The following is a 24,460-nucleotide window of genomic DNA, read 5'->3' as shown; positions in this document are numbered from 1 at the left end:
CCAATGTAAGGGACATCCTTCCCACTGACCACCAATGTAAGGGACATCCTTCCAACTGACCACCAATGTAAGGAGCATTCTTCCCACTGACCACCAATGTTAGGAGCATTCTTCTCACTGACCACCAATGTAAGGGACATCCTTCCCACTGACCACCAATGTAAGAAGCATCCTTCTCACTGACCACCAATGTAAGGAGCATTCTTCCTACTGACCACCAATGTAAGGGACATCCTTTCCACTGACCACCAATGTAAGGGACATCCTTTCCACTGACCACCAATGTAAGGAGCATTCTTCCCACTGACCACCAATGTAAGGAGCATTCTTCCCACTGACCACCAATGTTAGGAGCTTTCTTCTCACTGACCACCAATGTAAGGAGCATTCTTCCCACTGACCACCAATGTAAGGAGCATTCTTCTCATTATTCATTCTAGAGGACGCAAAATTGACCCCTAGCTTCACGATTGGCAATGATGGGATGTACCCAATATCAACGTCTTCTCCGCCTCCGCTTCTCCTCCTCTTCTTCTTCCTCATGCACTGCTACTGCCGCAGCAGCAATGACAACTGCGGTGGCAGGAAAAGGAATTGCCTCACACATGTATGTTTTTATTGGTTAATGCCAAAGTTGTGGCAAAGTCGAAGTTGTACTGATCCCAAATCGCGGCCGCAAAATCGCACGACTTTGAAGTCGTATAAATGTGAAAGGGGCCTTAATCTGATTTTGCAGTTTGCATTTGAAGCTGCAGGGAGTCAAAAAGAGCCCTCTTGGGCCCCTTTCACACAGACGGATAGAATGGGGCTTTTAGCTGCAGATTTTCTAGTTTTCTACCGCAGCTAAAAGCACACAATGTTTTCCTATGGCCGCATTCACACACAGCGTTTAGCTGCGATTTCGCTACATGCGGTTTGGTGCGAATAGAAAAAATTTAATTGAATGCTTTCAGGAGCGATTTAGCGCAGCTATATGCACATAACTGCAGGTAATCGCAGTCTTTTGTGTCAACTGCGGATAACAGTGTAAATAAAAAAAAGAACAGGAAGCACATCATAATCAAAAAAATAAAAAGGGTTGCTATGGGAATGACTGCCGCGGCTAAACGCGGCCGCACGCAAACTTAGGTAATCGCAATGTGCTAATCGCAGTGCCTGGAGCCTTGAATTCCACAGAACATTTACATGCTTTTAACTGTGGCAAAACAGCCGTCCGTGTGAAAGGCGCCTTATTTTTTGGATAGGGGACAACCAGCTTCAACTGGTCCCTTTATTCATTGGATTTCAGGCCTTTAATTCACTTGGCCTGTGTCTGCATGCAAATACAATCAGCCTAGGAACACCCACTCCTCCAGATTGACACCCACCCATTGAGGCATTTTGATATTTGCACAACTCCTCCCAGGAGCCAGTCCACTGCTTTCATCAGGGCTGGGGGTCCTTCTGAGGAGTTCTGAGGCAGGGTGTTGTGATGTTTTCAAGAATGGATCTGCCTGCATTGCAAAATTTATGAAAATGGAAAGCTATTGGTTGAAAAAGTCATTAGCGTGTATATAAGGATTCCAATGCGCTGTTCCAGTGCACACATTACTAAAGGCATGGCTGTGTGTGTAAGTTGGTGCTGCAATGATCACTGACTGGAACCCTAGATAGACCGAGAGAGCGTCGCTAGCACACCATGAATCTCTAGAATGGGTCCAAAACTTTATTCAGCGTTCACATTATTACAGCAGAAAAAACATTTTGGAGCCTCATCAGGCATTTGACAAAGTGTATTACAGAACAGAAGTTATTTTAAAGCAGGGGTTGACAAATTTGCTTGGAATCTAGGAGCCAGCTAAAAAAGTTAGGAGCCAGAAAACGCGCCCCGTCGAGCTTGCGCGCAGAAGCGAACACATACGTGAGCAGCGACCGCATATGTAAACGGTGTTCAAACCACACATGTGAGGTATCGGCGCGATTGGTAGAGCGAGAACAATAATTCTAGCCATAGACCTCCTCTGTAACTCAAAACATGCAACCTGTAGATTTTTTTAAACGTCGCCTATGGAGATTTTAAAGGGTAAAAGTTTGTCGCCATTCCACGAGCGGACGCAATTTTGAAGCGTGACATGTTGGGTATCAATTTACTCGTCGTAACATTATCTTTTACAATATTAAAACAAATGGGATAACTTTACTGTTGTCTTATTTTTTAATTAAATGAAGTGTAATTTTTTCCCAAAAAAGTGCGCTTGTAAGACCGCTGCGCAAATACGGCACGACAAAGTATTGCAACGATCGCCATTTTATTCTCTAGGGTGTTAGGATAAAAAATATATATAATGTTTGGGGGTTCTAATTAGAGGGAAGAAGATGGCAGTGAAAATAGTGAAACATTACATTAGAATTGCTGTTTAACTTGTAATGCTTAACTTGTAATACCAACGGCCACCACCAGATGGCGCCAGCTTACACATCTGGTGGTAATAACTTGTAATACTCCACCAGATGGCGCCAGCTCACAAAAAACAACATTTTTTTTTTTTTTGCCCCCCCTTTCAAGCCAAGTCGCCAGGACCCTATTTCTAGTCGCCATGGCGACCTGGCGCCCGGGATTTGTCGAGCCCTGTTTTAAAGAATCATCCTCCAATCAGTGATCAGGAAATAAGCTCAGCCCCCACCTTCTGACATCATAATGACCTCCTATTCCCGCCATATGCCTCTATCCATACACTTCAGCCTGAAGCATTCAACACCTCTGGGAGTCCTGATTGCCTGTATCCTCCGCTGTGCTCTGTGGCTCCTTACAAAATAAAGGGATGAGGTACAGTTACAATACAATTCAAGACTGGAGGGCTGCTTTTGAGTGCATACTTGCACATCATGGCACACTTACCTTCCAGGGTACTGTTTCCCTGCTGTGAAGCTGCTTCTGTTATATTTTGCCAGTCTTCTTCCTGGTCTGCCATCTTCTATGTATGCCATTGGGTAGCCACTGATGTTGATACTCGTGAGTGTGTGCACAGAAGTTACATTGTCCCAGGCATCCGGCTGAATCCCTGACATCTTACACATGGTCAAAGTACAAATTCTCTGTAAAGTGGAAGTAAACCCTCCTATCGTTTTCAGCCAAGTTAGCTGCCATCTTGGCCTCTGTTTAATCTTCAACTGCCATGATGCTACACATGTGATTGGTTATGACACCAGCCATTGGATGGTTTGACAGTCTGGTTGAGAGCACAACCAATGGGAAGATTACATTCGGCATTAAACGGTTAAATGAATGGGTTTACTACCGCATTAAAGTTTAATTTACTCGCTAATATTGTTGGTTGGATTTCTCTTGGGATAGTTTTGTTTTCCTGAAGACTTTAAGAACGTTTCTCTTTTTCTCTCTTTTTTTTTTTTTTTCTAGTGTTGGTGCCAATCAAAATTATCAAGAAAACCATAGCTTCAACTTTGGATGTCATTATTCTCAGGGTATCTCCTCTGTGGTTTACCACCCCGGGCACAGGTGAGTTATGACAGCTGATTTATTAGTAATAAGATTATATTATTATAATATTAGTATTATGTGCTTTTGTATTTTATGCAGCAGGTGCTCAAGAGTAGATTTGGGAAATGTGAACCTCCTTCTGAAAATGTTGCCATGGCGATCCCACACTTTTAGTATATACTGAGTCACTGAAAAAAACCTTACTGATGCACTCTGCAGTTAAGCATCATGGGAAACGTAGTTCTAAAACATGTGGGGTGCCACGGCTCACCATCACTAATCTAGAGCAGTGTTTCTCAACTGCAGTCCTCAAGGTACCCCAACAGGTCATGTTTTCAGGATTTCCCTCAGATGAAACCGCTGTGGTAATTACAAGGTAGTGAAACTGATCAAATCACCTGTGCAAAATAATAGAAAGCCTGAAAACATGACCTGTTGGGGCGCCTTGAAGACTGGAGTTGAGAAACCCTGCTCTAGAGCATGCAGCCACAGCTGGACCTCTTTCTTTGCTTTGTTTGTGACAGAAAACAGAGCAGACATCCCCTTTTGTTAGTAGCAGGATCTGCCCTGTGTACTTGGCTTAGAAGAGTGGTATAGGCATGAAGCCTGCGCTACTCTATGCTCATTTCCCCCTAGTGTTTCCTTAGTTTTCTGGTTTTAATTAACCCAGTGGACCGAGGCCATCTTGTGGTGAATAAGAGGCGCTACGGGAGACAGTCTAGAGTTGCTTTATTGCTTTGCCAATCTGTCAAAAAAAAAAAGTTTCATCCTGGAGTAGAGCTTTAAATACTTCACAGTAAGTTTTTATATATTGGTGCAGTGGATTACACTTTTACTTCATAGCTTTCTGTAAAGACTGCTCCTTTTTATTTCGGGTTCTGCGTGTGGAAATATTTAATCATCGCAAATAGCCTTCTGCTCAGCAAAGAGGTTTAGGAACCACTGAAGCAATAGCACCATTAATCTTAATAGAGACTCTGGTGGCTGCCACTTTCTCAGGATCTGTGTTAAAGAAAGCACTTTTGTTTTTCCCTCAACTGTGTGCTGCCATCATGAATTTTACCTCCGTCCTCAGAGAGAGGCCTTGTGTTTTTCTTTCACCTTAACTTCATATGGCAGCTCCATTCCATCTGTCATGGGATCTCATCCATCCTGATAACAGCCTCTTAAATTATACATCTGCTGTAGTAATGTGATGGTTTTTCTGGAGAAAACAACCTAAAAGGTTCTCGCTGCTATATGGTGGTAGAGTAAGATGTCGCTCAGCGCTCAGGTATGTGATGGTTTGTTGTCACGCCTGCCTGTCAGCTTTACAGTCTGCTCATATTTAGAACTCAGCACCTACTCACCCATAGCGCTCCCAAACCAATAACATAACCACGTTTGTCTATCATAGCTTCAGGACTACATTGGTTTTTCTTCGATATTATCCATGGTGTTTTCATTGAGCACATACTGAATAATGATTGTAATGTAATGGTATTGTTTACCTTAAAGTAGAACTACAGGCAAAAACAAAAATGAAATATATTATGCAGTCTGTCACTAGTTTTAGCTCAGCAGTCGTTGTTCTTTTGAGTCCCCCTGTAATGTAATTCTGTTACCTGTATGTGAATACAAAAAGTAGGTGCTGCCTTATACTTTAAAAGCACTGCAAACAATTCAAAATCGAATGAATGAATAAATATACAAAGCAAATGCTATACATATGACATGTGTAAATGAAAAGTCCATATATGCAGTAGTGTGCCCACATCTTCTAGTAAAAAGTGTTCCACCACATGCTTATAAAATTCACGCTCCTCAAAACAATATGGCCAGCAAGGTGACCATCAAGCAGATTGAAACTGAATCCAAATCTTGGAGGCTTGGGCAAAGTCTTCTCCCAACAAAGCCCCATTTTCTCTCTGTCACTGGGATTGCGAGCGGTGGTGCTAGTCTTTCTTCACTTACAGCACATATTGCCGCTGGTACAGTATCTCACAAATGTGAGTACACCCCTCACATTTTTTTGTACATTTTTTAATTATATCTTTTATATCTTCAGCTTTAAAGTGTGCAGCTAAACTTTAATAAAAATATGGCAGTGTTTTCCCCTTAAAGCGTTTCGGGCATAAATATATATATATATATTTTTTTGCAAGCTAAAATTAATCACGTTAAATAGTCTCTAAAACATATTAATAGCTCACCAGTCGTTCCAGAAATCATTGCAAAAACTTGCCTTGTATCCTCCAGCTCATGTTGTGGCAGTTTACATCATATGCATGGGCATGTGAAGCCCAGTTCCCTTTTCTTCCTGGTTTTCAGGGAGGGGTGCATGCTGGGCGATTTATTTTTTATTTTTTTAGGCACAGTAATGCCCACAGACTTCTGGGAAATGATTGTCATCATTTCCTAGGAGGCAATGGGGTCTAAGGACAGGAAGTTAAACCACCTAGATTACGAAATCTGCCTAGTAACAGCCAGATAGAAGTGAGTAAAAACCTTTTTTTTTTTTTTTCTTATTGACGGTCTTTTTGTGTTTTATAGTGCAAACAAACAAAAACGCAGTGGTGATCAAATACCACCAAAAGAAAGCTCTAATTGTGGGAAAACCATTTACATACATTTTATTTAGGTACAGTGTCTCACAACTGTGCAAATGTCAGTTAGGCTACTTTCACACTGAGGCACTTTACGGGCAATTTAGTGCTAAAAATAGCGCGTGCAAAGCGTCTGTAAAGTGCTTTCACATTGTAGAGGTGTGCTTGCGGGATGTTAAAAAAAAATTCCTGCAAGCAGCATCTTTTGGGCACTTTAGGAGCTGTGTATACACCTCTCCTAAAACGCCCTGCCCATTAAAATCAATGGGCAGTGCCGCCAAAGTGCCTGCAAAGTGTTTCGGCAGCAGTGCTTTGCAGACGCTATTAAGCCCTTCATCAAGTGGCCGAAAAGTGATGCTAAAACAATGGTAAAGCGCCATTCCTCCCACCCCAGTGTGAAAGTGCCAGTGTCGTAAGTAACCGTGTCATAATGCAAAAAATGGCCTGTGATGAAGGGTGTAAATCTTTGGTAGGTCAAGTGGTTAATAGTACAGCAGTGAATTAAAGTCATATTTAAGGTACCATTCATGTCTTTGTTGCTGTTACCTTTGGAATAATTGCGCTACACCAGTAAGGTTATCATATGGGTATTGCTAAATTAGATTAACCCCTTCATGCCTAATCCTTTTACTGACACTTGTTGCTTACAAGTTTAAAATCTGTATTTTTTGCTAGAAATTTACCAAAAACCACCCCTGATGAAGGTAGCGGTGTTGGCTACTCTTTCAATTGTCCCACTGACCATTACTGCAATAAAGTCTTATTAGCAGTAGTATAGTGCTTCATTTTACAATTTTATTACAACCAGAAAATTAAAGTGGAATGAAAACCTAGAGCAGTGATGGCGAACCTTGGCACCCCAGATGTTTTGGAACTACATTTTCCATGATGCTCATCTACACTGCAGCGTGCATGAGCATTGTGGGAAATATAGTTGCAAAACATCTGGGGTGCCAAGGTTCCCCATCACTGACCTAGAGTAATAGGAGATAAACCCAGTTAAGATTTTTACCCCATCCTTTTCTAAAATAAAAGCAAAAACAAGTTAATTGAAACATACAGTTTAAGGGTAGTGCTACAGCTGAGAAAAAGTCAGTTGACAGGCAGCTAAAAAGTAGATAGATGGTGCTAGGGTTTCCTATTAGAAAGCCCACTAGTAATCTTTACAATCTAATGCCTCGTACGCAAGACCGTTTTTTTCGTCGGATAAAAAAACCCAACAGTTTTCCTCTCAAGCCTGCCATGCATACACACGGTCACACAAAACTCCGGTGAACTCTTTTGACTGCCAAGAATGCGGTGACGTAAAACACTACGACGAGCCGACAAAATTAAAGGGGTTGTAAAGGTTCATTTTTGTTTTCTAAATAGGTTCCTTTATGCTAGTGCATTGTTGGTTCACTTATCTTTTCCTTCCATTTCCCTTCTAAATTTATTTTTTCTTTGTTTTCTTTGTCTGAATTTCTCACTTCCTGTTCCTCCTCAGTAAGCTGTTCTGGCTGACTAACCACCGCTCGGATGATGGTGGCAAGTTTACTGAGGAGAAACAGGAAGTAAGAAATTCAGATAAAGAAAAAAAACATTTAGAAGGGAAATCGAAGGAAAAGGTAAGTGAACCAACAATGCAGTAGCTTAACCACTTGCCTACTGTGCACATACACCCCCTTCCTGCCCAGACGAGATTTTAGCTTCCGGCACTGCGTCGCTTAAACTGACAATTGTGTGGTCATGCGACGTGGCTCCCAAACAAAATTGACGTCCTTTTTTCCCCACAAATAGAGTTTTCTTTTGGTGGTATTTGATCGCCGTGTGCGGTTTTTATTTTTTGGGCTATAAACAAAAAGAGCGACAATTTTGAAAAAAAAACACTATTTTTTACTTTTTGCTATAATAAATATCCAATTTTTTTTCTCAGTTTAGGCCGATACGTATTCTTCTTCATATTTTTGGTAAAAAAAAAATCGCAATAACCTGGTTTGCGCAAAAGTTAGATTGCCTACAAAATAGGGGACATAGTGATTTTTTTTTTATTTATTTTTTTACTAGGAATGGCGGCGATCTCCGTTTTTTTTCGGGACTGCGACATTATAGCGGACACATCGGACACTTTTGACACATTTTTGGGACCATTCACATTTATACAGTGAACAGTGCTATAAATATGCATTGATTACTGTATAAATGTGACTGGCAGGGAAGGGGTTAACCACTAGGGGGCGGGGAAGGGCTTAAATGTGTATCCTGGGTGTGTTCTAACTGTAGGGGAAGGGGGGTGACTGGGAGAGGTGACCGATCTGTGTCCCTATGTACAAGGGACACAGATCGGTCTCCTCTCTCCCTGACAGGATGTGGAGCTCTGTGTTTACACACAGAGCTCTACGTCCCTGCTCAGTTACTGGGCAATCGCGGGTGCCCGGCGGCCATCGCGGCCGCCAGGCACGCTCACTGTGTTCCCAGTGACGCGACGGGTGTGCGCCCTAGAGGCTTTAAATGACAGGACGTCATATGACATCCTGTTGGAACAATAGAGCGGGTGTTAAGTGGTTAAAGTAACCTATTTAAAAAATAAAAAACAAACCTTTACAACCCCTTTAAGTTCTATGCTTCTGAGCATGCGTCGAATTGTTTACGAGCATGCACGTTTTTTCCCCGTCAGAAAAGCATACAGACGAACGGTTTTCCCGCCAGGATTTTTTCCTGATGGGGGGGCAAGAGATCCTGCTCTCTTTTTTTTTTTTCGTCAGTTTTCCCGTCGGAAAAACTGCGATGTAGCATACTCGGGGCCGGGATTCCCGGGCCAAAAGCTTTCATCGCAGGTTTTCCGACGTGTGTAAGAGGCATTAGTCCTTGGACATACCGTCATTTGTTTTTCTCTAAAATAAAGATTTTATACAATGGTAGAGAAGCTCAGTTTACAAGCCTGTAATCTTTAAAAACAAAAGGATGGGAAGTTATTGTTGCTTCTATTTCATTTCTATAAAAGACTATAAAAAATTAATACAAAAAAAAAAGTTGTGGAGAGGAATGTCCCTATCCATCCTTCCCTTTTTTTGTAGCTTGTATTGCTTTTCAAACAGCAGCCGTTGTTTTCTGTCCCCTCAGATCATTGTAAGGTTTATTGTAGTGCTTAGGAGACCATTATTCCAGGTTACGCCCCTGGGATCTTCATTATTACCTTGAGTCTTAACCGGATATGTTGTGTTATCTGGAGAAGTAATGTCCTGCGTTGCTTCAGCTTAGGAAAAAAAAAAAAATCGCCAATTACCATATGAAATTCATGAGCGTTAAATATTTAAAAGTGCACTTATCATCCATCAGACGCTTTACAGCCACGTCCCATAAAATGGAGTTTTATTTTTTATTTTTTTATTCCCTCACAGAGATTTCAGAATTTCTTTGTTGTTGCAGTGGAATGAATTTCTATGAAATAGTGCTTGGTAATAAACTTGACCGCACTAAAATTGCTCTTCTGATCAAACATATTTTTTTCTATTGCTTTGCTCTGCTAAAAAGCATTTTTATAACACTGTAGCAAGGCTGCTTAGATAATCCCATTGTTATCCCGGTATATGCATAAAAGATGGAGGAAATGCATGAATGTGCCCATAGCAACCAGTTATAAAAGATGGCGGAAATAAGTGAATGTGTTCATAGCAACCTATTTTCAATGATGGAGGAAATAAGTGAATGTGCCCATAGCCACCAGTTATAAAAGATGGAGGAAATAATTGAATGTTACCATAGAAACCTGTTATAAATGATGGAGGAAACGCAGCCTGCTATAAAAGATGGAGAAAATAAGTGAATGTTTCCTTAGCAACTTGTTATAAAATATAGAGGAAATAAGTGAATGTTCCAATAGCAACCTGTTTTAAAAGATAGAGAAAATAAGTGGATGTGCCCATAGCAACCTATTAGGTGCTCTTGGACAGCCTTCCCAGAAGAGTTGAAGCTGGTATAGCTGCAAAGGGTGGGCCAACTCAATATGGAACCCTACGGACTAAGACTGGGATGCTATTAAAGTTAATGGCCCAGATTCAAGAAGCTATTGCGCCCGCGCAACCATAGGTTGCGCGGCGCAATAGCTGTTTTGCTCCCGCGTAGCGAATGCCCCTGATTCAGGAACATCGCTACGCAGACTGCAGCCTAGGATATGACAGACATAAACCTCCTTATGCCTTCATATCTCAGGCTGCATTCTTGCGTTGGCCGCTAGGGGGCGCGGCCATTGTGATCGGCGTATAGTATGCAAATTGCATACTACCACCGATTCACAAAAGTTGCGCGGGCCCTGCGCACGCAAGGTACGGAGTTTCCGTACGGCGACTTTAGCGTAAGGCTGCTCCTTCTCATAGTAGGAGCAGCCAATGCTAAAGTATAGCCGCCCTTCCCGCTCGTGAAATTTAAATTTCACGTCGTTTACGTAAGTGATTCGTGAATGGCGCTGGACGGCATTCACGTTCACTTAGAAGCAAATGATGTCCTTGCGACATCATTTGCCGCAATGCACGTCGGGAAAGTTTCCCGACGGAGCATGCGCTGTTCGCTCGGCGCGGGAGCGCGCCTAATTTAAATGATTCCCGCCCCCGGCGGGATCATTTACATTAGGCGCCCTTACGCAGGGCTAATTAGCATAGCGCCCGCGCAATTTACGGAGCTACTGCTCCGTGAATCGCGGGCAAATCGAAATATTTGCGTGGGCGCAGAGAAAAATCTTTGCCCTTTGCCCACGCAAATATTGCGCGGATCTACCTGAATCTGGGCCAATGTGTGTGTAAAGCAGTGGTTCTCAACCTGGGGGTCGGGACCCCCTCGGGGGTCAAATGATGATTTGCCAGGGGTCACCAAATCCTGGTCTGTTCCTGAAGCCTGCACCCCCTCCCAGCCTTCTTGCGGCTGCCCAGCAGGCTTTCTCTGGAGCCCGTGGCCGCCCAGCCGGGCTGTTCTGGAGCCCACGGCCGCCCACTCAGCCTCTTCGCAAACCGCCTATTCGGTTCACGGCATGGCTGGGGGGCAGAGACTAGAGGTCTGCTGACTGGTGAGGAATGTTGGGTGGGGCTGGAGGAGACCCCATATCTCCCATCTTTCAGGATAGGTGTCACTGCTACGAGACGCCACAAAGTTGGAGACACAGTGAGTAACACTACCTGTGATTATATTTGCTACTAAAAGTCCCCACTACAGTTCTCAGATCAGCAGATGGCCTTCATCAAGAGAACCTAAGTTGGCCGATCAAAACCCCCCCCAGCATTGCCACTTATCCCATTCCCCCTCCACCAAGGAGTAAGAGAAGGAATAAAAATGGAGAATACATGAAAGGGAGAGGAAAAAAAGGGGAGGAAGAGAGAAAGAATAAGAGAAACAAGAAAGACGGCTAAAGAGGGATGGGGGGAAAAAAACAAGAAATTCGGATAGAGAGAGATAAAAGAAAAAGGAGAAAAAAGAAAAAAAAAAAGAGTGGAACATCCTAAGATTTACCATATGAGGTTTTAATACTTTACGAGTGGAAGGGACTCAGGGAGCGAAAAATGTCCGTGGGTTAGAGGCACAAATTACTTGTCTTGGGTGCTGACAACACACGCTACGAAAATAATTTAACTGTTAGGGGTCCCCACAACTCAGGAAATGTTATAAAGGGGTCACGGCACCAAAAAGGTTGAGAACCACTGGTGTAAAGGCAGGTGTCCCAGTACTTTTGACAACATAGTGTATATGTGTATGGTCGGTGTTCGGGGTTATACTTTGGGATGATGGCAACAGGGGACTGAACTGGGTGAGATGTGTACACACAGCTAGGAACATAACTGCAGACTTCATTTTAGATGCACTTACCTGCATGTCACTGTTCATATCAGTTTAAATAGGGCCTTTCAGAAAAGGCAGTGCAACCCACAAGTGCTTGTCGGTGTCTGGACTGAACAAGTCTTAAAGTGGATGTAAACCTGATTCATGAAATTTGACCTAGGCACATATATCTGTAGTGTTTTCTTATTTATTCCAGTGTGTTTCTGCTGCTCCTTCTGTTATCAGCATAACTTCTGACAAGTTCTCCAACAACTGAGATAAAACCAGCCTGAAATGTCGAGGTGGGTGCTATAGATTAGCAGAGAGCTAGTCTATTCACAGCACATTCCTTCCTTCCTTTGCCTATGTGGAAAGGGGGGGTGTCTTTCCTCCAATCAGCTCACACAGTGTATGCTTGGATTGCCCTCCCACAGCTGAACAGGAAGAGAAAAATTCTAACACAATTTCTAAAGAAAGCTCAAGACAGCAGATATATGTAAAACTTATGTAGAGAGATGTGTTTCATCTCTGTGTATCATCTGAGGGCTGTTCACTTCACTGACCCCCTATCCTTTTATAGCTGGGATGTCCAACTCAACTTCATTGCTGGCCGCATCAGCATTATGGTTGCTCTCAAAGGGCAGGTTGTACTTGTAAGGCTAGATGTCCAGAGCCCCCTTCTCCCCTTACATTATATATCAAGAGCCCCACCCCACCACCTTCAGTAGTTAAGAGTCCCCCGTTCTCCCTTACAATACAGTGCACACCCCCCCTTACCTTGTGCTAGTGACGGAAAGAAGCTGGGGGCTGAGCAGAGAAGCAGAAAGTGCAGAGTCTGGAGGAGACCAGAGGAGGGCTGCAGTCTGCTGCCAGAGTCAGCTGAGGCCAGGGGAGGCGGACATGAGGGGGTGCTGCGGCTGCACAGAGAGGTGCAGGATCTGTAGTAAGAGTTCTGTGCTTTCTGCTGCTGACTACTGAGACATGGGGGGGGGGGAGTCTCTCTGCAGCTGCAGGGAGAAGCACAGGATCTGGAGGAGGAGTTCTGTCTTCTCTGCTGTCTACTGCTGGGATTAGATGGTAGCAGAGACAAGGGGGGTGCCACAGCTGCAAGAGAGGTGTGAGGGCCACGTGAAATGGTCTGGTGGAACGGATTCAGCACGGGTGCCTTGTGTTTGACACACATGCTTTACAGCCAAGAAATTTGCCATATTGGCCTCTGTTTGATCTGCAGTTGCCATGGTGCTGCACATGTGATCTGTTATGAAACCAGCCATTTAATGGTTTGATAATTTACTTAATTTTTTTTGTTTTGTAAAAGTCAGCAGCTACAAACACTGTAGCTGCTGACTTTTAATGAGGACACTTACCTGTCCAGGGAGCCCGCGATGTCGCCCCCCCCCCCCACCCTCCATCGGATTGGGTGCAGGCGCCGCCATTCTAACTAAGGAAAACTGGGAGTGGAGCCTTGCCGCTTCACTCCCGGTTTCATACTGCAATTTCACAAGCCGTGCTGCGCTTTGTGAATGGCCAGCTTGTCTTCTGGGTCCCAGAAGACAGAGGAGGCGCTCGCCACACAAGAGGACATGACGTCCTTCGCCGCGGCCCAGATGGAACAGAAGTACAGGCTGTACTTCAAAAAAGTTACAACAAAAAAAGAAAAATATCCAAAAACGAGGGGTCGTCTTTTGTTTAAGACCACCTCTCTAAAGTGTGTGGAACTCCGCTTTAAGAGCAACTGTGCCAGCCAATGACATGCCTTGAATGTAACGGTTTAGGGAAACTGTGCAGACATGATAGTGTCATCTATGGGCTGTCATTTCTTTTCAGTAAGTCGATGCAAATCTATGACTGTTTGTTTTTGTGTTTGTGTATAGGATCCCCATGTACTGACATGTAAAGGTGAACAGATTGCACCTTGATACATTAAGGAGGATGTGATTTGCAGAAACTTGGTTCACAGTTGAGTCAGTAAAAGGGTTTCTGTCCAGTCACTCCCCTCCTCCATTCACTATGACATGTGGGTGCTACCTAGCACAGTCTGCATGCAAATACAATTCACTTATGAACACCTCCTCCTCCAGACTGACATTCAGCTATCGAGACATTTTGATATTTGCATAACTCTTACCAAGAGCCCGACAACTGCTTGTATTAGTGTGTACTGAAATATGCAGCATCCAGCTGGCTCTTCTCATCAGCCATAATCTTCCAGCATAGAGAAGCACCTAGACCCAGTGATGATGTCACTGGTTAAATAAATAATGAATGTAATCAAAATGGAAAGGTTTTATTTAACCATGTGATGACCAGCGACGTGCCAGTACATTGCTGGTCTTCAAGTGGTTCTACCGGGAAGATGCCCGGTACCGTTTTTTTGAGCCGACAGTCATCTTACTTGTAAAAGCTGGATTGCTTGTACCAGCAGCAGGATGGTGATGCCCCCCCCCCCTCCCCTCCCACGATTTCATTGGGCTGTCCCATCCCACCGGGACACCAGATTGGCCAGCCAATGCTTTCGCTGGCTAATCATAGAGACAAAGGCCAGAACTGCTTTGTTCATCTCTATGATATAGGGAACGGGAAGCGATGATCTTGCATTACTTCCAGTTTACCCAGATGTAAATGGCACAATTTTTTTAAATACAAAACATTTGATCACACTGATCTTGGTGTGGTCCAATGCTTTTAAAGCAGTGTCCTGCCAAAAAAAAAAAAAAACATTAAAAGCCAGCAGCTACACATACTGCAACTGCTGGCTTTTAATAAATGGACACTTACCTGTCCTGGAGTCCAGCGATGTCAGCACCTGTAGCTGATATTTCCATCAGCTGTCGGGTGCTTCCCTGCCATTGCGGGTATGGGAAACAGGCAGTGTAGCCTTTCGGCTTCCCGCCGGGAACCCTACTGCGCATACGCGAGGCCCCGCTCCTATCAGCCCGGCTGGGGGAGGAGGGAGCCCTGCGGTGGCGTCGTAGCTCTGCGGCAGGGACTTCCGGAAGTGGGAAAGGATACCCTGTCCCCCCCCCAAAGGTGCCAATTGTGGCACTGGAGGGGGGGGGGGGAATAAGATGAGCAGAAGTTCCACTTTTGGGTGGAACGCTGCTTTAAGGGCACTCCACAAAGAGTACCTGTCACATGCCTATTGCTGTCACCAGGGATCTTTACATTCCTGGTGACAGCAATAAAAGTGCTAAATAAATTAAGCGACAGTGTAAAAATAATAAATACATTTTAAAATGCCTTTGTGCCCCCCCCCCCCCCCCCCCCCAGCGAATGCACACATTGGCTCTCGCATTCATGCGAACAGCGATCATCTCACACATGTGTGCTATCACCATTAATGTCAGATCATGGGCAGTAATTCTAGCACCAGACCTCATGTGTATATCTAAAGTGGTAACCTGTAAAGGCTTTGAAAGCGTCATCTATGTATAGTAACATTTATGTAGTTTGATGCTGTTCTGCATTTTTTTTATCTATTTACATGAAGTAACATCATCTTTTATATTTTACCCAGAAATTGGGTTAGGTATTGTGTTTTATTTTTTCATTAAAACTTGCGTTTAAAAAAACGCTGCGCAAATACCGTGTGACATAACAAAAAATGCAATACTCACCAATTTATTTTCTAGGGTCTCTGCTTTGAAAAAAAAAATTATATATTTGCCGATTTTAAGAAATTTTCTAGCAAAAAATGCTGATTGTTACATGTAAACAAAGTGCCAGGAAAGGCCTGATCTGAAAGAGGTTAAGAATGTCATTACCATGTTGATGAGGGGAAGATGACATATAAGCAGAATAAACTTCAGCTTTAAAGTTTAATTAACAATGTCATTAAACTGAGTATAAGCCTTTGTTTTGTTTTTTAAACCAAAATAACAAACATGTTAAACTTACCTGCTCTGTGCAATGGTTTTGCACAGAGCAGCCCCGATCCTCCTTTTCTGGGTTTCCCGCCAGCACTCCAGGGCCCTCCTCTTCAGGGAATGACCCTTTCTCTGGGGTCACACGTGCATGCTCCTTCCCGAGCTGCCCAGTCTGCGTCTGTTGACACAGACCGGGTGGCTGGGCCCGCCCCCTACTTCCTCAGCACGGCATTTGATTAACAGCAGCGGGAGCCAATGGCTGCGGCTGCTATCAATCTGCCCAATGAGGAGGGAGACAGCGGTGAGAGTCACTGCTCTCATGCATGTTGCTAGATCGGATTGGGCTCAGGTAAGAATAAGGGGGGACTGGGGAGATCCTGCAGTACAGACAGGGTTGCCAACTTTCAATAAATTTACGAACAGTTTGTAAAATCCATAATTGTTGCATCTGTCCATGAATGTCAGTTACGGACATGCAGCCTACATGTATGTAATGGACGTTCAAGGACAGATGAAAAAAAGTACAGATTTTATAAACAGTTTGTAAATTTACTGAAAGTTGGCAACCCTGAGTACAAATATTTTTTTTACTTTAATGCATAGAATGAATTAAGGTAAAAAAAAACTCAAAGGCTTTAGAATCACTTTAAGTGGAATTCAAACCTGAACTTTCTTTTTGTTTAGCTTTTAGATAGTCTAAGGTTAGATCCTCATTTAGGTTTTTATTGTTTTCTATGTCACCACTAAGGGATTACCCTGATAGGTGCTGATTTGTTAGTGGTTTCATAGAGAATTCAGTAAACAAATATAGGGGTGTACGTGGCAGAATGGGAAAAATTAAGCTCCGCTCCCAGCAATACCCAGTGGGAACACTTGACGGGGGGGGGGGGGGGGAAAGAGTTTTAGGTGGAATTGCTAATTAATTTTGCAATGTTTCCTCATCTGAACAGCATAGTTGTTGCATTTCTCAAATCTAGCCACATGGTGGCGCACTTTCTTTGCATTGACACCAGGCAGCTCTGGCAAAGCGAATTGCGGCTGATTGATTTCCAGCCCGTTTCAAGAGGTTGCAGTTTCCGTGTTGATAAATTGCTAAAGCAGCTTTTCACCCTGATAGATACCTGTGATGATATTCACCTTGAAGTGCCTGCGATGACATAAACCGGGGGAAGAAAGTACAAGTAATACCTTATGTCATCTGGACAAATGGAATATTACTGTTTAGCTTTCAGTTTGCAATTCACAGCAGGCAGGTTTTATATTGTGAACAGACCCATCTCGTTGCTTCTAAATAGACTCCTGGGAAAAGCAGCCGGGTGATCTCTTGGAGTCAGGGGAAAGGGATTATAGAATCACTGCTGGATTACGTGAAACGGCAAATCATACGAGTGTGACATTGGCGCACTTAGTGGCGTTATCCACCTGGAAAGCAGCAAGTAATCTATGATGAGTAATTGTTTCCTCCATTGATCTGGTGGGATAGATCTAAATCAGATGTGGCCTGATTACAGGGAGGCCTTCGACAGCTTCATGCTGGTTCTTTAATGGCTCATTGACGTGAAACCCAACACGCTTCCATTGCCTTCATTTATAGTTCATTGAACATTTCATTAAAGGGACAATGCATTATTAAAAGCTTGGAAGAAGTATAGCTAGGCTCGTATGATTATATTGGTCTCCCGGTGAAATTCCATCAGAGGCCTGTCCTTTTACAGGCACGTATGTTTATTACATGGTCTGCTTTACAAGTATGTATGTTTGTTACATCAAATCGTACCATAGACCTGAGAACTGGACACCATAGCCTGGTAGGTTATTTATATTTAGGTTTTGCAATAGATAAAGTTCTAATCCTGCGGTAGGCAACCTCAGCACTCCAGCTGCACTGAAACTACAAATCCCATCATGCCCCTGGGAGTCATGCCTGTGCTTGTCAGTCTTTTAGTGCCTCTTGGGCTTTGTAATTCCACAACAGATGGAGTACCAAGGAGGTTTCCTGTGCCTACTCTAAACTGATAGTTTAAAATGATCCTATTATTTATTAGTTGCTTGACTGTTATCTGTACTTTGCAATAATAACATGGAGCAAACGTAACAGATAACTTGGATAAAGTGCATCCGGAAAGTATTCACAGCGCTTCACTTTTTCCACCTTTTGTTATGTTACCGGCTTATTTCAAAATGGATTAGATTTATTATTTTTCTCAAGATTCTACAAACCACACTCCGTAATGACAACGTGAAAGAAGTTTGTTTGAAGTCTTTGCAAATTTATTAAAAATACAAAATAAACAAATCTCATGTACACAAGTATTCACACCCTTTGCTTAATACTTTGTTGAAGCACATTTGGCACCAATTACAGCCGGAAGTCTTTTTGAGTATGATGCTACAAGCTGGGCACATCTATTTTTGGGAAGTTTCTCCAATTCTACTTTGCAGGGCCTCTCAAGCGCAATCAGGTTGTATGGGGAGCATCGGCGCACAGCCATTTTCAGATCTCTCCAGAGATGTTCAAGTCTGGGCTCTGGCTGGGCCACTCAAGGACATTCACAGAGTTGTCCTGTAGCCACTCCTTTGTTTTCTTGGCTGTGTGCTTAGGGTCATTGTCCTGTTGGAAGATGAACCTACGCCCCAGTCTGAGGTCCAGAGCGCTCTGGAGCAGGTTTTCATCAAGGACATATCTGTACATTGCTGCATTCATTTTTCCCTGGATCCTGACTAGTCTCCCAGTTCCTGCTACTAAAAAACATCCCCACAGCATGATGCTGCCACCACCATGCTTCACTGGTATTGGCCAGGTAATGGGCGGTGCCTGGATTCCTCCAGACATGATGCTTGCCATTCAGGCCAAAGAGTTTAACCTTTGCTTCATTGGACCAGAGAATTTTGTTTTTCATGGTCAGAGTCCTTCAGGTGCCTTTTGGCAAACTACAGGTGGGCTATCATGTGCCTTTTACTGAGGAGTGGCTTCCGTCTGGTCACTCTACCATACAGGCATGATTAGTGGAGTGCTGCAGAGATGGTTGTTCTTCTGGAAGGTTCTCCCCTCTCCACAGAAAAATACTGGAGCTCTGTCAGAGTGACCATCGGGTTCTTGGTCACCTCACTGACTAAGGCCCTTCTCCCCCAATCGCTTAGTTTGTCTGGGGAGCCCGCTCTAGAAGGAGTCCCGGTGATTCCAAACTTCCATTTATGGATGAAGAAGGCCACTGTGCACATTGGGACCTTCAATGCTGCAGAATTGTTTTCTGTGCCTTTATACAATCCTGTCCTGGAGGTCTACAGACAATTCCTTGGTCTTTATGGCTTGGCTTGGTTTGTGCTCTGACATGCTCTGTTAACTGTGGGACCTTATATAGACAAGTGTGTGCCTTTCCAAATAATGTTATCCAATCAACTAAATTTACCACAGGTGGACTCCAATCAAGTGGTAGGAACATCTCAAGGATGATCAGTGGAAGCAGGATGCATATAAACTCAATTTTGAGTGTCATGGCATAGGCTGTAAATACTTATGTACATGGATTTTTTGTTTTGTTTTGTTTGTTTTTTATAAATTTGCAAACAAACTTCTTTCATGTTGTCATTCTAGGATATTCTTTGTAGAACTTTAAGGGATCAGCGGCATCTCCTGGCATGGGACAGCAAGAGATGTAATTGGGGCCCTGATCATCAGTGCCCTGATTACAATAAAGTGCCAGCAATCAGTGCCCATTAGTGATGCCAGTCAGTGCTGGCTTTCAGTGTCCATTAGTGCTGCCCATCAATGCCCATAAGTGCTGTATATCTGTGCCGCCTATCAGTGCCCATAAATGTGACTTATTGGTGCCTCCTCATCAGTGCCCTTAAGTGCTGCCTCATCAGTGTCCATAAGTGTCACCCCATTAGTTCAGCCTATAAGTGCCTATCATGCAGCCTCATTAGCACACATCAGTGAAGGAGAAAAATTACTTATTTACATAATGTACTGACAAACTAAGAAAAACACAGCAGTGATTAAATATCACCAAAAGCTCTATTTGTGTGAATAAAATTATAAAAATGTCACATGGTTACAGTATAGCATGACCTTGCAATTGTCATTCGAAGCTTGACAGTGCTGAAAGCTAAATAATGTCCTTGGCAGGAAGGGGTGAAAGTGCCCAGCATTGAGGTGGTTAAAGAATATGTAAATATTTTATTATATCTTTTCATGTGACAACACTGAAGAAATGACACTTTGCTACAATGTAAAGTAGTGAGTGTACAGTTTGTATGACAGTGTAAATTTGCTGTCCTCTTAAAATGTCCAAATTGAGCCCAAAGTGTCATTATAGTTTCCGAAGGGAGGGGATTATGCTCTGCTTCAGTATGTCACAGCACATGTTGGCATTCATGGCCCCTCAATGACCTGTAGCTCCCCAGTGATGCAGCCCCAGACCATGACACTCCCACCACCATGCTTGACTGTAGACAAGACACACTTGTCTTTGTACTCCTCACCTGGTTGCCGCCACACACGCTTGACACCATCTGAACCAAATAAGTTTATCTTGGTCTCATCAGACCACAGGACATAGTTCCAGTAATCCATGTCCTTAGTCTGCTTGTCTTCAGCAAACTGTTTGCAGGCTTTCTTGTGCATCATCTTTAGAAGAGGCTTCCTTCTGGGACGACAGCCATGCAGACCAATTTGATGCACTGTGCGGCACGGACACTCAACTTTTTTGGTCGACCATGGCGAGACCTGTTCTGAGTGGAACCTGTTCTGTTAAACCATTGTATGGTCTTGGCCACCGTGCTGCAGCTTAGTTTTAGGGTCTTGGAAGTCTTCTTATAACCTAGGCCATCTTTATATAGAGCAACAATTCTTTTTTTCAGATCCTCAGAGTTCTTTGCCATGAGGTGCCATGTTGAACTTCCAGTGACCAGTATGAGAGAGTGAGAGCGATAACATCAAATTTAACACACCTGCTCCCCATTTCCACCTGGGACCTTGTAACACCAACTAGTTACATGACACCCGGGGAGGGAAATTGGCTAATTGGGCCCAATTTGGGCATTTTCACTTAGGGGTGTACTCACTTTTGTTGCCAGCGGTTTAGACATTAATGGCTGGGTGTTGTTATTTTGAGGGGACAGAAAATCACTCACTACTTTACATTGTAGCAAAGTGTCATTTCTTCAGTGTTGTCACATGAAAAGGTATAATTAAATATTTACAGACATGTGAGGGGTGTACTCACTTTTGAGAGATACTGTAGAAATGTAATGCACTGTTATATGCAAAACTAATGTGTTATAAAAAAAAATACTGATCACTTCCCCCACAGTAGTACAATGCTACTATGGTAATATTATATTGCTCTGGTCAAAGTGTGTTAAAAAATATTGTAAAGAAAAGAAAAAATGTAAGAATATTTTTTTTTTCGTCCTTAACCACTTTAGGACCGCCTCCTGCCCATATACGTCGGCAGAATGGCACGGCTGGACCCAGATACGTGGCCTTTAAGAGCCCAGCCGTGGGTCGCGTGCAAGCGACCCAGTCCGAAGTTCCGTGACCGCGGGACCCGCAGACCCGATTGCCGCCGGTGTCCCGCGATCGGTCACAGGAGCTGAAGAACGGGGAAGAGGTGTGTGTGTGTAAACACACCTTCCCCGTTCTTCACAGTGGCAGTGTCATTGATCGTCTGTTCCCTGATATAGGAAAAGACGATCAATGACGTCACACGTCCAGCCCCGCCCCCCTACAGTTAGAAACACATATGAGGTCACACTTAACCCCTACAGTGCCCCCCTAGTGGTTAACTCCTAAACTGTAATTGGCATTTTCACAGTAAACAGTGCATTTTTATAGCACTTTTTGCTGTGAAATTGACAATGGTCCCAAAAATGTGTCAAAATTGTCCGATGTGTCCGTCATAATGTCGCAGTCACAAAAATAAATCGCTGATCGCCGCCATTAGTAGTAAAAAAATAATTATTAATAAAAATGCCATAAAACTATCCCCTATTTTGTAAACACTATTAGCCAGATTCAGGTACGGCGGCGCATTTTTCCGGCGGCGTATCGTATTTACGCTACGCCGCCGTAAGTCAGAGAGGCAAGTGCTGTATTCACAAAGCACTTGCCTCCTAAGTTACGATGGCGTAGCGTAAATGGGGCCGGCGTAAGCGCGCCTAATTCAAATGAGGATGAGGGGGCGTGTTTTATGTAAATGGGTGGTGACCCGACGTGATTGACGTTTTTTACGAACGGCGCATGCGCCGTGTGTGTACATATCCCAGTGTGCATTGCTCCAAAGTACGCCGCAAGGACGTATTGGTTTCGACATGAACGTAAATTACGTCCAGCCCCATTCACGGACGACTTACGCAAACAACGTAAAATTTTCAAATTTCGACGCGGGAACGATGGCCATACTTAACATTGGCTACGCCACCTAGGGGGCAGCTTTATCTTTACGGCGGTGTACCTCTTACGGAAACGGCGTATCTTTACTGCGATGGGCGCACGTATGTTTGTGAATCAGCGTATCTAGTCATTTGCATATTCTACGCCGAACTCAACGGAAGCGCCACCTAGCGGCCAGCGGAAAAATTGCACCCTAAGATACGACAAGGTAGGAGACTTACGCCGCTCGTATCTTAGCCTAATTTAAGCGCATCTGGTTTCCAGAATACGCTTAAGTTTACGCAGGCGTAGATTCAGAGTTACGTTGGCGTATCTACTGATACGCCGGCGTAAAGCTACCTGAACTGAATCTGGCTATATAAATTTTGCGAAAACCAATCGTTAAACGCTTATTGCGATTTATTTTTTTTCTTTACCAAAAATGGGTAGAAGAATACGTATCGACCTAAACTGAGGAAAAAAAATGTTTTTTTTTAATATCTTTTTGAGGGATATTTATTGTAGCAAAAAGTAAAAAATATTGATTTTTTTTCAAAATTTTCGCTCTATTTTTGTTTATAGCGCAAAAAATAAAAACCGCAGGTCAAATACCACCAAAAGAAAGCTCTATTTGTGGGGAAAAAAAGCCAATTTTGTTTGGGAGCCACGTCGCACGACCGCGCAATTATCAGTTAAAGCGACGCAGTGCCGAATCGCAAAAAGGGGCAAGGTCCTTAACCTGCATATTGGTCCGGGTCTTAAGTGGTTTATCATTGCCAAACCCATTATATGAAGACATTGTACTGGTGAATTTTTTTTAATTTCCAAAAACTTACGTCAAAAAACTTACCATGTCTCTTCCTAAATACCTTGGACTCTCTACTTTCCAAAAAGCGGTTGTTCGGGGGATATCTGTACTGGCCTGACATTTTTGGGCCTCAAGAAATAAGATGGGCCATCAGTACATCAGGTTCGATCAATTTTCAGATATACCATCGTTTATGGACTGTATAACTTTCCTACAGACTAAATAATAATCACTGATTTGGGTCAGTGATCAAAGAAATATAGCAGAATGCATTTTGGCCTAAATTGATGAAGAAAGATTATTTATTTACACATTTTTTTAACAGAAACAAAGAAAACGTGTGTTTTCTTTTTCCGGTACAGTATTTTTAATTTTTTTTTGCAAAAAATAAAAATACCCAGTGGTGATTAACCGCTTCCTTCCCGCCGTACGACTATAAACGTCTTCTCTTTGAAGAGGAATACCGTTGTAATGGTAGAAGCTAGCTACCATAACCCCTGTATCCTCTTCAAGAGCCGGCAGTTCTCTTTCAGATAAAAGTGGTTTCTGTGGCGGATTCGCTGCAAGATCACTTTTATGGGAGACGGGCGGGGGCCATCTTCCCCTCACTCGTCTCCATGTCAGGCTAGGGACAGGTCCAGATCGCCTCCGCCAGCCTCTATACGGTGCCCTGAGTGAGTGCGTAACTTGTATAGCGCAATAAATGCGAACTTAATCGCCTCAAGGCCGTCGGTAACGGCGGAGGCAATCCAGACCTGTCCCTAGCCTGACATGAACATGAGTAAGGGGAAGATGGTCCTCACCTGTCTCCAAGTCATTGCATTTTTTTAAAGAACAATGAAAAAATAAACGGTAAAAGAAATAAGGAAAAAAAAAAGTTTTAAATGCGCCCTGTGCTGCTGAGCTTGTGTTCAGAAGCGAATGAATACGTGTGTTCAAACCACACATGTGAGGTATCTCCGCGATCGGTAGATCGAGAGCAATAATTCTAGCCCTAGACCTCCTGTGTTACTCAAAACATGCAACCTGTAGAATTTTTTTAACGTCTCCTATGGAGATTTTAAAGGGTAAAAGTTTGTCGCCATTCCACGAGCGGGCGCAATTTTGAAGCGTGACATGTTGGGTATCAATTTACCCGGCGTAACATTATCTTTCACAAAATAAAAAAAAATTGGGCTTTCTTTACTGTTGTCTTATTTTTTTTTATTGAAAAAAGTGTATTTTTTCCCAAAAAAGTGCGCTTGTAAGAGCAAATACGGTGTGACAAAGTATTGCAACAACCGCCATTTTATTCTCTAGGTTGTTATAAAAAAAAATATATATATATATATATATATATATATATATATATATATATATATATATATATATATATATATATATATGTGTGTGTGTGTGTGTGTGTGTGTGTGTGTGTGTGTGTGTGTGTGTGTGTGTGTGTATGTGTGTGTTGATAACATGATAACATTTTCATATGGGTGCAGTGTTGCATGACCATTCAAAGTGTGACAGCACTGAGAGCTGACAATTGGCCTGGACAGGAAGAGGGGGTACAAGTCCCCG

The 24,460-nt window shown here is 43.2% G+C and overlaps 1 protein-coding gene across 1 annotated transcript in view; it reads left to right on the top strand.

Annotated features, from left to right (window-relative positions):
- The window catches only part of NBAS (NBAS subunit of NRZ tethering complex), a 975,710-nt gene that overhangs the window by 42,130 nt on the left and 909,120 nt on the right, over nt 1-24,460 (top strand). Inside the window, exon 9 of the mRNA XM_040348578.1 lies at nt 3,398-3,496. Coding sequence (XP_040204512.1) covers nt 3,398-3,496 — 99 coding nt within the window. The remainder of the gene's footprint in view (nt 1-3,397; nt 3,497-24,460) is intronic.

The sequence above is a fragment of the Rana temporaria genome, chromosome 4 (genome assembly GCF_905171775.1).
Source record: "Rana temporaria chromosome 4, aRanTem1.1, whole genome shotgun sequence".
Lineage (NCBI taxonomy): Eukaryota > Metazoa > Chordata > Amphibia > Anura > Ranidae > Rana > Rana temporaria.
Note: the sequence above shows the minus strand (reverse complement) of the source record. Positions and strands in the feature narration are given on the sequence as shown.